Raw genomic sequence first — 16,247 nt, forward strand, 5'->3', positions numbered from 1 at the left:
ACAGCATTAAATTTGTAAGTAAAACCACACCACAGAGATGTTCAGGGCTGGACTAGAGCTCTGGCTGAGACCCTCCCTTAAAAGAAAGCACTTGCTGCCAGCAAGCACCATCGATCAGTAATTTCTAAACAGGATTTCTGTATAAAAATATCCTCTACAGCTTCTGCTACATTTCTAAGTTCCCTATTAGGGTCTTTCAAGCCAATGGACCGGTACCAGCAAACATCACTGTCCTTCTATGTATTTATCTCCATCCTCTTCTATACCTGGTTGGGAAAAGAAACACCCTATTGAACTACACAGGGGGAATGGTCACTGCCCACAGAGTTGGGGACTGCTAGGGACTGTGAGCAAGTATTTGTTCCCAGAGCCAGAGTTACTGACTGTTTTTCTTGCTTCAAAAGGGTTTAGGGATGAAGGAGAGACTTCACAACCTACAAAACCTTGTGTTTATCAGGGGTCTTCCCCTGCAGTACCTGAAAAGTGTCTTTCAAAGCAACTGTCTTTCAGATCAGCCTGCACTTAGCACTGTTACCAATCTTTACTGGTTAAGTAGTAAAGAATAAAGTATAGATAAAAAAAGGAATTTCCTTATTCAGTGGCACATTGGATTAGATCAATCAATAGTCACATACTATTCAAGATAACATCTTGTTTAGAATAAAAAAAAATTAAAAATAGAGATATACTAATAGAATTAGTATATAGGAAAGTATATAGTATATAGGAAAGTATTAGTATATAGGAAAGGCAGAACAAGATGGAGGAAAAATGTTAAGAACTCAATCTTAGGGCAGCAGAAATAATAAAAAAAAAAGGTTGTGTTAAACATTTCTGGCTATTCATTTTTCCAAGCCACAACAAACAACAAGGTTCTGTCCTACCTGCTGACATTAAGACTCTCTATCACCTCCAAAAGTGATGATCTTCAAAAAGGCTCAGGATACAAGATTAATTTTCCACTTGCCCAACAGCCAATGCTTTGTAACCTGAATCTCTTTACCCCACAATAGGCAAGCATGCTCTTAGTAACCATAGGGTAAAATCTGACATCTAAGAAAATAATTTCAGTGAAAAGTAACATTTCACAGTATTTTTTCTCATGTGTGCCATGGATAAAGAGCATAAGCATGATCTGCTACCATAATTCAGCTGTGGTTTTGCAAAGTGTCAGTCTGAGCACTCTCATCAATTTAAAGAGCAAAATCAACGGTGCTCTTGTTTCCTGAAACTGCTAATGAGACACTATTTCATTAATGCACGTGTTCTTCTGCTTGCCTTTTAAAATGTATCCAAGACCCCAAACAATACAGTGAAACAAACTGGAACTTACCTGTACAACTCCCGTACAAGAATCCAAGAAAATACATCCCTTTGGCTCCTTCGATATTTTTTCATCTTTATAAAAGTTCATAATATATGAGTTATCTGACAACTGTGTCAGCTGGAAGTAGCGCTTTTTGAATGACTGAAGTGGCGGGGAAAAAAGAAAAATGAAAATTGTTGTGCTGCAAATTATTTTCACTGATATTTTACTCACAGGGTTTACATAACAGGCAACTCCTGACTGCACTATTTTGCAGACACCACAATATTACTTTACTATCATTAAAAATAATGTAATCAAACCTGAGATATAAACAGCTAAATGACAATGGAAAACAAGTGTGCTTCTGTGGGGGATATAAATCCAAATGGAATAAGGAAAGAATAATGCTGTCTCCTTACCCGAACAGTAATGCTGTTGTTTACAGTGCTGTTGAAATTCCCTTTATAAAGCCATCCAGACTTGTAAACTCCGGCTGCTAATCCTCCTCCTCCTCCTCCACCACCACCACCACCTTTTGAAGATGAGTGGGATGTTGTATCCTGTATGGAAGAAATGATTAATATTGCATGGACTTGCTTTCTGGATTCTAAGACGAAAGACAACTGTAATGTGTGAATATCTGCTTGACAACAAATCACCCTCTCATTCCTTTTAAAATAAGATGTTATTAATATGCCTCCCATGCACAGGATGAAATAAGATACAAAGCCATTCCACTAATTTCAGAGTTATTTAAAATATGAAATATTTTATAGAAGATAATGAGCCTCAATTATCATTCTTCATTTGATATTAAAACAATAAATAACTCTTTCCCGGGAAAAAAAACAAATCACCAAAAAACAGAATACATACTTCATCCTTATCCACATCTTCATGATCGATTTCAAAGGAATGTGATGGCAGTTTCTCTGGTCTACATTCACTTCTGGGAGGGGAGAAAAAATTTTATTTATTAAAAATAATTGTGTACTGGCTATTTGAGGGAGGTAACCATCCTGAGCCCCCATGGCAGTGTCAGTACACCTATTGCTGTGATCCTACTGTCTCCTTTAAAAATCACTAGTTTTAAAATACAACTTCTTTCTTAAGCCACATCTATTTTTTTCCCCCCAAAACTATGAAGTTGCAACTGTTCTAAACAAATGATGAAATACCAGTTCCTGTTCTCTTCACTGCTCTTCCACCACAATGGGCGACAAATCTGAAACAACTTCCAAAGAGATATCCCATTTAAGGCTATCAAATGAATGACACTGAAGTCTTCAATAGCTTTTTCTAAGCAAAAAGAACATTAGAATTTTCATCTTAAAGCTTCTACATAGCTTCATAATTCAGTTACAGATTTGGAAGATCAGAGTAATGAGCAATACCTATTTGTCTTCACTTTCCCCATTTCAAAGTCAGTGTTCTCCTGATGTGCCTACCCCACCATAAGCACACACAGAACACAGGAGTGTTTTACCCTTTCCTCAGTTTGTTTCAGTTTTGCATTTTAATGTAAACAACTGATCAATATTTTGAATAAAAGGAACATTTACAATCTATTGGCACCTTTCACATCTGTAAAAGTGTTAATATTCAGAATATTTGTGATGGAAATTCACTGCATGTTTTTTAATGCAACCAAGGACTGCTGTTAAAAATCCTTACACAAACACTCCCTCCCACTCGAAAGAACTCCAAACCAAAAACCTCAAGCCAAATCCCAACTTTTACTAAAAAAAACAACATGCAAGCCTTCACATTTTTAAACAAAAATTCCATTGTCTTATTCATTATTCAGAGCTAAAGTGCACTGCAATGCTCTTCAGGTGATGTGTAGGCAGATTTACCAATGCCCTCTGGCCGTACATGGACAGGTAACTTCACTGCACTCCCTGATACTTGTACCAGTATCAGGACAAGTAATCAGCTACTTTAAAAACAAAAAGAACCAACAATACAAATCCCCAACCCTAATCCCTTTGACACTCTTGAGGAGGGAAAGAAGGAGTCAGAAATCTCCTGGATTAGTGGGGTGCTGAGCCTTCACCACAAGATACAGCAACTCTGCCCCTCTCTGCTGCTCCATGTGCAGACAGTGAGCCTGTCCCATGGAACCACAGCCCTTCCACAAGTCTGGGTACACTGGGAGTTTCTCTGAAATAAGGAAATCCTTCTGTCCCCTCGGCAGAGCTATAAAAGACTTAGATAAGGACAGACCACTGCTGCTTCAGGTGTCAGATCTCGCTAACCACCCATGAAACATTCATCCACTCAGACTTCTGTGTCATTCTTCATAGAAGATATTTCCCTTCCTTGGATAGGAATCCTTTTGGGTATCCTAATCATCATTCTAGGGCAGGCAGATAAAGCATTGTAAGCACACGATCCTGTTCAGTATACTCTCTTTTTCTCTGCCTACTGCCTCTTTAGACCTATATGAAGATGCAGAATTCCAAGGTGCCAAGCCTGAAATATCTACCAAACATTCCAGGTTTTCTATGAACAACAGCAAAAATTTTGCTAATGACTATTTCTGTTCCCAGACAGACTGTCACCACAGCACACACTAAGCAACCCCTTTTCTTCCTCTACTCTTCCACTTGCTCAAGAAGCAAGAACACACCAGCACAAAGCATAAAATACAGTGTAAAAAGAGGTAGTGAGAGTTCACAGAGAGGAATTTAAGGGGTAGAAAGACCTGAGAAAAATCTCCAAGGAGGAACAGACTCAGAGAAAAACTAAAGCAACAGCTAAATATTTTGGTCGTGTCATGCACATGGTGTTGAGCTCTTCCCCGGAATCACACCAAGGACACACTGAGTACTCAGTGCCTGCCCCAGGTGGTCAGCATCGCACTGCAACTGCTTTCCAATCAGAAAGGGTCAGTATTCAGAAAGAATAACTTTGATAAAAATCTGCTACATCGTGTAGCCATTACTTGACATGTTGTATGACTGTGTGAAACAACACAGCATGGCCTCAAGCACAGCCAAGTACGAAGTCCTCCAGCATTGCTGAAGGCTGCTGAGTCCAATTTGCTTGTTATAAATGGAAAAGCCCACAGGAGAGTTTAGCACACCCTCAGTGAATGGAATTACTTTAGCCACAGTTAGATCTGGTGTTGCAAATGATGTTCCTTTCCCATGATGCAAAGCTAAACACTTAACAGTCATCCAGTGTTCCCCAATACGACTTCCTATAAAGGAATTGATACAAGAATATACTCAGATTTCTGACAGTACAACAGCAGTTTTGCACAAATCAAACAAAACACTGTGAAAATTGGGCACCCAGACCTATAAACAGTGAGATACAACACAATGACAATACAGCCACTATTTTTCAAGAGAAGATTTAGTCTAGAACACCAAACTTCATAACATGTACATGGAAATCAAGGTTGAAGAGGCTGGGAATGGTATGAAACAAAGTGGACCTCAAATTAGCTCTATTTAAGGTAGGCTAAGCTCAAAAGCCATGGTAACTTTCAGCAAAAAAAATGCAGACACACATGCTATAACTTTGTGCCTGAAATATCAACCACTGTGGTATCCAAATCACTTCTAAGTGCTATGTTGTGATACAAGACACAACAAGATCTTGCTTCATTATAATCCTCTATGCAAGGGGGAAAAAAAGTGCGATGCAAGACAGCATAGTATCCCTGGAGCATGAACTCATGAAAGCAAATCACATTTAAGCACCATATTAAAATACCCTTCACAAAAGAGGATGTATGTAATCAGCTAAAATGTACTTTTGTGCAGAGTAATGCAACCACATCTGTCAAATGCATATTTCATGAGTGAAGATGTTTCAGGTTAAGTAAAAAACTGCTGGGCTGCAAACGTTTTTCTTGAGCACTAAATGCATTAATTTTCTGAAACAATCAGCACACCAGGTACTTAAGAAATTGTATGTTTATAATCTCTGATTAGCAAAACTGCTCTTAATGGCTTTTTGTACTACCACATCCACTGTTCGTAAAAATACCAACATACAAGAGCAAATGCAGGTCTGAGGGAAGGCTTGAAGCACAAAACCCTCTGAACACAGCATCTAAAGGGGCCATAAGAATCAGTTTATCAGTTCCTGAAGCAATATAGCTAATACTAGTTTCCATCCAACCCAAGCCTGGAGCACCCATTCCTGTGTTATGCACATGCAAAAAACTTTTTCATCCAGTGTGTGATTTTAATGACTCAAATTCCAGGAAAGGAAGCAGTAACACAGCTCGTTTTGGCATTCAGTGATTTTGTTAATTACTCCCCAAAACCATCCTGAGTGCACAGAATACAAACCTTCCAGAAACAGGAGCATGGGTAGAAACTCACACATGTGGAAATGAGCACCAGATTCTTAATTTCTTTCCACTCAAGTCAAGGAACTTGTTTTTTCTCCTCCCAACACAATTACGCTGATTTTAATGCTCTGCCTCCAAGAACAGGAGGGAAGTTCACCTACCCTGACACCTGCACATCTCTACAGCCTCATCAGTGCTGCACACACTGCACCCAGTTCTGTACAGCGCAGCTGTAAAACACTGAAATCCTACTCTCTGTTACACAGGGTAACTAAAAGGAGAATTAATCACAGCTAAAGGTGAGTGACATTTATGCATTATTAAGGAAAACAAAAAGCCACCTTTCCCGTATCAGCTGTGCTTTGAATACGCAAATACAGTTCTAAGGATTTGAATCAGCACTAATAGGGTTTGTTGATACTACTGAATTCTGCAGAGTCTTGAACTTTTCTAAAGGACCTTTTCTTCCCCTTTTTAAAAATGCAAGGCACTGAAAACACAGTAAAACAAGCAGAGCTTATGAGACAAAGGAAAGTGCAAATATGGGCAAAGCTTAGCAAATGACACCAACCTAAAGGGAAAAAATAAAAAAAGGAAGAACTTATGCTAGATCTTACTGTGGTAAGTGTCGAAAATCTTCTGAATACTGTTCATATTTGTAGTTCACAACGTGCCACTGGGAACTGTAGTATTTACAAGCCTAAAGAGAAGAAACACAAACAACAATAATAAAATTACTACAAGTGTTTAGACTCAAGAAGGCTAGAGAACCAATAAAGATCTCAGGAAGTCCTTTGTGCTACTGAACATATTCTTCTCTTTTATAGCTGGGTGCACAGTTCTTAAAGGAAAACCAGAGTCATATGTTTCCATATTTTAAAGCATAATTTCCCTTGTAAATCAAATGCACTGAATCACAAAAGATGGAGGAGGGGGCTGATAGCAATTTAACATGCTTTACTGATTCTCATCTGCTCTCTAGGAAGCATCATTAAATTATATACTTACTGCATTAACAGACACTATCTAGTTTAGGCCTGACTTCCTTCATGGACATTGATTATACATTTTTTGTTTGCATCCTGTTTCATTACCTAAGTCTTCCACTGTAAATACATTTGCCCTACTCCTTTTATTCCCTATTGTTGCAGCACAAGCCCTCTGCTTCTTGTTCTGACCTTAAGGATTGATCTTTAACCTCTTAATAACACTCAGGAATATATTAATAGGATTATTATTTTTCACCAGTCTCATTTTTCCTTCCACACTGAATTTGCTCAGTCATCTCATCATCTTTTAGATTTTATTATCTAAATAACTTCTCACTGGTTTTGCATTCACCTTTGGAAATTGTTCTTAGTACATCAATCTCCCTTAAACAAGGAAAACAGACCTGAACAAAAAAATATACTTAAGGGCTTGGCTATGCTGTCAAACAGACCAGAATAACTGTGCTATTTACTAGATGCAGAACTTTTTTCAATGCAGCTAAAGCCAACATGACATTTTGAAAGGCAACGAGATGCATGAGATATGTACAGTTCCTGCTAAGGTACACAACTACAAGAAAAATGACACAATGCCAGAATTTTCAGTGATTCTTCATACAGAGTGTAAATTGCAACCTGATATTTGTACAGTATACTGAAGAATTTACCCCAGTATTGTATTATTTTCTCCCCACACTCCACTTGAAAATTTGCACCAGCCCACATGAGATGGAAAGAAAGAAAGAGAGATACAGCCTACAACATAACAGCAGAAGTTGCTGCCCAAGACCATAGGGAAAAGGAGGCATGTCAGAAAGGACAAGGATGGAGATCTACAGTAGAGAAAGAAGCAGCAGCACTGAAAGGAATCTGAGGTGGAAACGGGAAAGACAGTCTCACAGAAAGGTGTGGGAAAGATGAGACTCCAGGAGACAAACAGAATGGATTAAAGGTTAAATCAAAGGTATCTAAAAGCCAAAAGCTATGCAGAGAATGTAGAAGAAAAGGCAATAAAGGGACAGGACTCCTTCAAACATGACTATTCCCACTCTTCTGAAGTGCCCATGGGAGTCACTGCTTGCAGGGTGGTCTCTGCCTCAAGAGGGACAGAGAGGAGATTATCAGGCTGCTGGAGCAAATCTGGGATGGGCTGAAAACTTAATGGTGGTGCTTTCTAAATTACTTAGCACTGGTTAACAAATGTCCTTTTTAAGTCTTGTGGAAATTACGCAGAGTAAGTAGCCACAAATTGTTTTAGGAAGCCATCTGTGAATTCTCGGTCTTCTAGGACATCTTTCTTTGGTTTAGAGTATGGAAAAGGTGGTAAGGAAGTGGGTGCACATTTATAGGCACTTATCTCCCTCCTCAACACTGAACTGAGCAGCTCAGCACAACCAAAGGCAGTAAACACATTCCACATGGATCTAGTACCTACCTTCTCATCTGACACAAGCAATCATTATCTAATAGGATGTAGAATAAAGTGTGACTATTAGACAGTATAATCACATATTCTCCAAGAATGAACACAATATTATGGCATTATAATTGACTCACTCTGCACCTGGCAGGGTCAGGCCCAAAGTTAACCCTGACAACCATGTTCCTACTGCACTCCAGTGTTATTTGCACTTTGCCTTTGAATAGAGGAGTAAAAAAAAAACCCAATAAACCTCAACCTTTCTATTTTGTGATTCTTCATAAAATGACTTGTTCACTCTTGTATTTGTGTTAAAACGCTGTGATAGTCACCTGGCCTGTAAGAATACTCCTACAAGAGCAACATACGCTCTGTTCTATGTAAGCCAGTGAAAAGCTCATTGAATGTTGTGAGGGTGAGCACAGACCCTCCAATTCACACATCACTCACTTTCTCCTTAGCAAACATAAACCAACTGAACCTTCTACAGAAAGGACTACTTTTCTCCTGTGGTACATCCATTACTGAATATTCTTCTTTACAGATGCAATTAAAGCCCAGAGAGAATTCTCAATGTAGGCTTTTATTGCAATCATTATAGGCTGATGTGTTCAAAAAAGCAGTTGTAAATTACATCTAGAGCAGGCCACAGTATTTTAGCTTATAACTATAAAGGTTTACTGTGCTCCTCCAAGAAAAAGCTAATCAAAATAAAAATCAAAGGGGACAAAGCAGCACATTCAAGTATCATTCAGTAAATTCACAGAAGACAAGCCAGTCCAATGCAAGAGCTACCACTGTTTTTGAACTAGATTGCTGTGGGGAAACTAGATCTAGCTTAAGAATTAACACCAAAAAATGGGTACAGCACTTTCTCTTCAGAATATCCCAACTCGATATACTGCTGCTGACTGTATTGACTTACAAAGATTTTTTATAATTGGAAATTATTATTGGAAAATGGAATTTTAACAATCAGGAAAAGTATCTGCAAACCTGAATTGAGGAGTAAGAAAAACTTTTCTAGAGGCAGAAATTTCATCAAGAGGCCAGAGCTGGATCCTAATGTTTCTGGCAAAGAGCAGAGGCACCAATGCAAGGGCTGTTGAGCTCAAGTGAACTGTGGGGGAGGAAAAATGTAGACGGAGAAATGGAAGCTTCGGGATGTGGGAGGGTTGGCACACATTTACATGAACTCTGTTAACCAGGCAGGCTGCACAGCCCCCAAGGGCCCTATCAAACTCAGGTCTTTACTTTTTTTTTTCTTGCTGCCCAGAGGGCTTAATTTTTCCTTAGAGAGACAGACAATCCTGCAAGATTTTTCCACCTGTAACTTCTTAACTCTGGCTCTGGTGATGACAGCATGATGGCTACCACTGGGAAAAAGGCACTAAAAAAGATTTACCCTGCAATGGAAATGAACCTTTTGGAGGGGGAAAAAAATAATAATAATAAAAAAATAATAAAAAAAAAAAAGGGAATGGGAAGTGAGAGAAATACAAATGAAGCAAACACCTTGGCACATCTAAAGGCAACTCCCCTGCTTACATGCTCTCTAAGACAGCACTAGGTATGTGGCCTGCAGAAATAGAGATGAACATATGATAAAAGTAATTTATGAAACAACTGGGCTTCTTGCAGAAGAACTCCATGCATAGGGTAACTCTACCCCCTCACTCCCTCTGGAAGAGGGGCTGTTTCTGAGGCGGAAAACAAGAGATGTTGAACAGGGCATGGCAAGCCTATGCAAGAGCTTGGAAACAGAAAGCCAAGACCTTCCAGAGCTGGATGTGGACACAGTGCCAGAGGAAAAGCTGCAGGATGGCTCTGTGCTCTTCCCGTGACATGCAGGGTTCTGCTCACAGAGCCTTCCCAACTGCTCCTCCCTCCTCTGACCTCTGCTGTAACAACCAAAGCCAGTGTGCTGGGATTTGGGAAGGTGCAAGGTGGCGAGATCACCCTGGTTTGAAATTCAGCCCTCCACCCAGGCCTACCCCAGATTCCTTATGCCCATGACAAGCATGGCAGCATCACAACGAGCTGCCTCCAACCTGGACCTTCCTTCTGGACCTCTCAAAACCGCTCCCAAAATAACAGTTCACACATACAGTAAAGTCCAATGACAGAGCCATGTAACAAACCAAAACGTTAAAACACACTATTGTTTTAAAGTATCAAACATTTTTAAAAAGTATTTACCTTTTGTGCTATCAGAAGAATGACTATCCTTTAGTAACATATTATGTCCTGACACCACAGCTCTCCCAAGTACTGAAAAAACTTTGATTTTGAAGTTGGGGAAATTTACACTGCGATGAGCAATAACAAAACTTTCTGGGTGACATCTACCAACAGGAGTTCCCATTTTAATTTAATTTTTGAAAGAAGTAAGAGCAATGCAGATTAGCCTTCAAACCAAAAAGCCTCAGAAATCAACTTTATGGACACAGGACAACTTTCAGAAGTTATACAGGGGGCTGTGGCTCTTTTAACATTGTGATTAATAAAACTCATGTTTAATAATTACTTACAGATCCTATAGACCCAACTTGCAAAATCTCAAATAAAAAAATCCCCTGGATGAATAGCAAGGGCTCTACAAGGTTACTACAAGTGACAACTCCCACTTGTACATCTAGAAAACCCTCACAGGAAAATTCAGAGACATCCACATGAATAGTGTATTATCTTAGACAAAAGTAACTACATCGTTCATCAAATGAAATTTCCATATTCCTACACTGTTATTCCATTTTGATGTTGTGTTTTTTACCTAGGAAGCTTACTCCTTCTGCCCCTGCACAGCTCCTACATACTCCTCCTCATCCACAGGGCCAGCCCCTCTGCAAACAGGCTTCCCAAAAACTTATCCAAGTAGCACCTATCATTTTTAGAAGGATCATCTGGCTTAAACTCATTTCATAAAGGACAGTTGACAGCTAATATTTGTTTACTTTCTGGATTTTTATTTCATAAATACCCAGAATTTCATTCCTATAGATATAAATATCACAAGAGCGTGTATGTCTGTTCACATGCCCACATGCTTCCTGAAAATATTGACTTGATGTAAACCAATATGGGATTAAATATGTTGCCATTAGGTAGCTTAAGCTCCTCAAACTAAATAATACTTTGAATTGCAAAATGCACTATATCCTTATATTTCCAAATGAAATGTGGGGAAAATCCAAAGAATTGACATTTGATCTAAATATTCAGGATAAAGAGTTGGGAAGGGTGATATTAGGAATTCCTTCTAAAAGGAAGAATTTTATTTTGTTTCTTGTGGAGTGAATGTTTCTATTTGCCAAAATTATGGACCATGAGGACAATGCTGACTGGCATAAATACAGCAAATGTGCAGCTGACTCTGTTAGGAGTAAGAAATTTCAGAATTTGGAAGGACATGATGAAAGTACAGCATGATGAAAGTACAGAATTCGAGGAAGCCAGGAATACTTAAAAAAACCCCAACCCACTGAAGACAATTTAATTCTGGCTTTATAAGTTTCTGGAAAATTCTCTTTTCTTGGAACCTAATTTAGTTCATCAGGCTCCTCCTGCCTAAGAAAAGTTAAGGTGGAAAAGTCCACAAGAAAAACATCCTAAGACAACTACAGGTATAAGAATAACCAATTCACAAAGTATTACCTTTAAAATATAGCTAATAATTAGGTATAAAATAACAAATGGACCCAGATATTAATCAATCATATGATGTAAAATATTTATTCTCTTTGCATGCAGAAAACACTTATCAAAGACTGTTTATCACCTTTGTTTTATTTTTTAAATGTTCATATTACAGTTTCAGCAAAACATAGAGACAGATGGTCAGATACCTTAATTTAAAATGAATTCTTCTGCCTTACCCATTACCATAACATCTGAGCATCTCCAACAGTGAAAGTTTTTAGTTCCTGAGGAATCTAAAAGCAGCATTAAGAAAACTGAATAGACAGCTAGAGGCAAAAACCTTTCACTACAGGTGGACAGCATCAAACACCACCGATACTGAAAGTTTTCCTCAGCAACATCAGCCTCATCTTCCTTCATCTGGCTTGTCAGCTCTCTTGAGTCCACATATGGATACTGCACAGGCAACTGAGTCATCATGGCTTCCTTAAGGACTGTTTACAGTCACCTGAGGAAGGGAAATCTGATCAAATTCCCAAGCTGTCTTACATATGGATCTTGGTGAGGGCTGAGGAAAAAACCCTCATCCTTGAGGGACTCTAGCAATGAAAGATCTAGAGACGGAAGTAAAGCTTTTCTACTGTCACCAGTGAGGAATGAACACCCAGGAGGAGACAGGATTTTAAGGCATTATCACAGACTTTTGACAGCCCTTGTAGACAAGACCATCTGGAAGCCAACAAAGAACGAGACAGGAGATCATGGATCTGAGTTCTTGAAATAATTTCAGTACCATGTCTTCACACTGCACCATATAAAGAAAATTAGTTTCACCTCCAAGAGCAGACCCTTCCTTTGCAGTTCACCAACTCGCTTCACGTCTTTGTGTCTCAACTTGCTAAACCACTGAGATAGTGTAACATAAGTCAACAGTCAGAGACAACTGTTCCTAAAACGGCTTCAGCAAGATGAAGCTGTACATTGCCTTTGTATATCTTCCCCCCCAGTCTGATTGGGAATTAGGCATTTGATTCTGGGTTGTTACAAGTCCAGGTGACCAACAGAGAGTCAAGTATGTACAAGATGGACTTCCAGTGTTCATGATACCGTACTACATTTGAAGAAAGAAGAGACTCCTTCAATGACTAAAGCGTTGTCTTTTTCATGGATCCAAAAAAAAAAAAGTGACGGTCACAAACTCCACTCCTGCACATCCATCCAGAAGTGCTGAACACCCACCAGGAACACAACAGGCTTTTGCTGGGTCAGTACACATTCGTACAATTGCTGCAGTGGACCACAATCACAGGTCTTCACAGAACCCCATGCTCAGTTTTACTTAATTTTGGACTAGAAACCATCCTCTTCCTGGAATTCAATTTATTATATATACCTACATACATATATATATACATATTTTGGCTTTGTGGCAAAATGGAACATATGCATTACTACTTTAAAACAGGGTCTTTACTGCTCCTATTACATGCACAGGCTTAGTCCTATAGTACTGGTTTTTTTCCACTGCATTGCTCCTCTCTCCCCTTCCCCTTGGCTCACTGGTATTGCAAAGAAAGCTAATAGATGTGCTCAATATGTATTTTACCAGGTTGTCATTAGCACCCCCTTGGAGTACTCAGCTGTAATGATTCCCAGACTCTGTGTACTAGGTTCCATTTTTAGACCCACCACTTTCTTTGTAAAGCCATGAGCACAATGCTGGCCTTGCAACTTGTGGAACCTTAAAGTAAAAAGCAGACCCCAAAGTGCTGAAAGGGCAGTGAGGCTTCTGGGAAGGTAGATAATTCCACGAGCTATGTTATCTTTTAACCCTGCTGTCAGATTAAGAAAGACAGCAAAGTTCAGGCAATCTGAGCTGGCAGTAAATTGTTACTGCTCTTTTTAGACCTGCTGAAAAGAAATAGAGGCAGCCTGTAAAATGTCACGTTGCATACAATTCAACAGCTACATTTCTGCCTAGTCTTGGACTTTATGTTTTCCAAACCCTGTGTTTGTCTTCAACTGACTTTTCCTCCACACATTTTCTTGCAGTTGTAGCACATATGAAATATTTTTTCAAACCAGAAATTCAGGTGAGAAAAATCACCATCTGTGAAACAGAGGTAGAGAATGTACATATTATAGGCTAGTTATAAATGCTTGGAATTAAAATCCTTGTAGAAGCTGACTGAAAATTTGGTTTCATAAACCATGTTTAATGCACACGGTGAGCTATATTTTACATCTGTAGTGGAAGATGGAGAAGGTTCGGGGAGCCATTTACAGTAGATTCCTCTGAACAGTGTAACCAGCACCTCTAATGTCCTTCGAAGTGATAATACCGGTGACAACCTGACATGTTCCTTAGGCAGCAGGATGAGCAATCTTCTCCTACAATCCAAGATCAGGTACATAAACAATACAACCATAGGTGTTTTTTAAAGGTAGAGCAATTATTCACTCCTGGTGGGGCTCTAACAGTCATGGAAGAACTTTTTGTTCAACTTTCTACTGCAAAGGTAGAACAGACTCTAAATACTGACCATAGATATAACCCCCTACACATCCTTCATGGTGCACCTACTCCTCAGATAGCTGTATGTATGCCTCCAAATGAGATATGCACTTTGTAATAACTCTTAAGAGTCTAAACCAGTGCCAATTAGTTATCTTTTTTTTTGAAAGATATCAATATTTTCAAAGTGCAAAGAGCATTCAGATCACCAATAATCAGCACTTATGTAAAAATGCCAACATCAATATCAGTGAACTAGTAGTGACAGGGAATACAGCTGGAAAACAGTACAATGACAGCTGATCAGTGCATTTGAAATTTTTCTAGATACAAGCATCTCAGAATAGTCAACTGCAGATATGCTGTTAACCCTCCCCCTCCTTCTGGCCTTCAAAATTCAAATATGATTCAAATCACTGAAAGAAAAAAGATGTTAGTTATAATCATAGCAAGCCTCCCCCAAACCCTTGGTTTTGTATAAAATTAAAGGATATACACACTAGATACTTACCTCTCTAACAAATAAATTTTCTGCTTTTTGTTCTGCATCTTCAGGTACAGAAGGATACAGTGTCCTGATTTCCAGTGAAACTGTGTCTATCTGGCAATAAACAAAAAATATGCAATTTAGTCAAAGTGACAGAACAGCAGTTTTGTCTCATGAAAAGGTTAAGAACCTTGTTATCATGGCTTGCATTTTTTCAGTTTGTCATGCAGCCAACAACACATGCATACCAACAACTGCAACCCTGCCCACACACACTACTCAATACTATCAACTAAAGCATTAATTACAAGCAAGAGCAGAGTTCGAACAGATTTCTGGGAATAAAATTGTTCCTCGCAAACTTGCTTCAGTCTCCTAAGTTTCTGATAATAGAAGTCATCAAGTCTTCCTTACATCCTCTCCCAGAAATATATGCCAAATCCTACAGTGATACTTATGTTCTCCACTTCTGAACCTCATTCCTTTTAGTCAAGGAACGTGGAGACAGCAGTAAAAGCTTTGACTCTTTTGCAAGAAGAGAGGAGCAGAGTCCTCCCAACAACAGGAGGGCCACAGGACAATTTGATGGTCAAAAGCAAGGGGAACCAGGCAGCAGCTTCTCAGAGGAACACTCGCCCCCATAGGCACAGGCAGCAGGGCAGGGCTGACAAGGGACTCCTGGCACAGCCTGCAGCTTTCTTCTAGGCTTCACAGGAGCTGCACAAATTAGTCCCTTTTTTTTGAAAGCAGCTGCTGACTGAGCTGGCTTGTCAGGCCCCACAGCAGGAAACCACACAGAGAAGTGGATCTCCAGAAGTTCTCCACAAGGAGCCAAGCTTCCCTTAATTCCCAGCAGGCCAACGAGAGGCCAGGGCCACCAGCAGTGCTCCTGTGTGTGACCCAGGGCCCCCATGCTGGGGTCAGGCAAAGCAGCCACTTTGCAAAAGGCTCACAGGAGGAAGCTTTGGGGTATTTTCAACTAAGCTACCAATGTGTCTCACTTATTTTCTCTGCCATAAGAGGGTAAAAAAACCAAAATCAAACCCCAGCAGCCCAGATTATGCTCTCAGTTGCAATGGAGTAACTCTGTCACTCAAGAGAGAAACCCAGACAAGTCTGACCTCCCAAGTTCATTTTCTCTTCCATTACAGAAAGGCACATGAATTCCAGAAGAAGGCCTATGGCATACAACTGGTTTAATATGAAGAACCACTGCTTAATAATACCATGAAGCAGCTTGCAGTGTCTACTGTGCCCCTGGAGGCTCTCCTTCCTATCTTCTCAGACTAAGAAGTCTCAGGCTAAAAGGTGATGTTTTTCCTCTATAAATTGAAGCACCCAAACTCTACATGACAACTGCCTGCAGATTATTGACTGCATTTTTCCTTAGAGCTTACACAGACCACTCTGATTTCCCCCCCCCATCCCTTTTTAAGTGAGTAATTGTGAAAGAAAGGTATGTATCACTGAGACAGAAATATCATGGGATTCCCCAAACTTTTTGGTTTCATCTGGAGAGCTCAGGATACATGATTAAAACACTCTGGCTCTCATGAGTAACGACAGTGCCTCATAA

At 39.5% G+C, this 16,247-nt stretch overlaps 1 protein-coding gene across 10 annotated transcripts in view; it reads right to left on the reverse strand.

Moving 5' to 3' along the window:
• DOCK10 (dedicator of cytokinesis 10) overlaps positions 1-16,247 on the reverse strand; it is a 122,039-nt gene that overhangs the window by 67,382 nt on the left and 38,410 nt on the right. For all 10 annotated transcript variants that reach the window (XM_017822405.1, XM_017822404.1, XM_017822410.1 and 7 more), the window contains exons 3-7: positions 14,696-14,785; positions 6,239-6,321; positions 2,186-2,258; positions 1,729-1,869; positions 1,334-1,468 (exon numbers count right to left, since the gene is read on the reverse strand). In XM_017822405.1, coding sequence (XP_017677894.1) covers positions 1,334-1,468; positions 1,729-1,869; positions 2,186-2,258; positions 6,239-6,321; positions 14,696-14,785 — 522 coding nt within the window. The remainder of the gene's footprint in view (positions 1-1,333; positions 1,469-1,728; positions 1,870-2,185; positions 2,259-6,238; positions 6,322-14,695; positions 14,786-16,247) is intronic.

This window comes from Lepidothrix coronata, unplaced genomic scaffold (genome assembly GCF_001604755.1).
Source record: "Lepidothrix coronata isolate B3197 unplaced genomic scaffold, Lepidothrix_coronata-1.0 Scaffold97, whole genome shotgun sequence".
Lineage (NCBI taxonomy): Eukaryota > Metazoa > Chordata > Aves > Passeriformes > Pipridae > Lepidothrix > Lepidothrix coronata.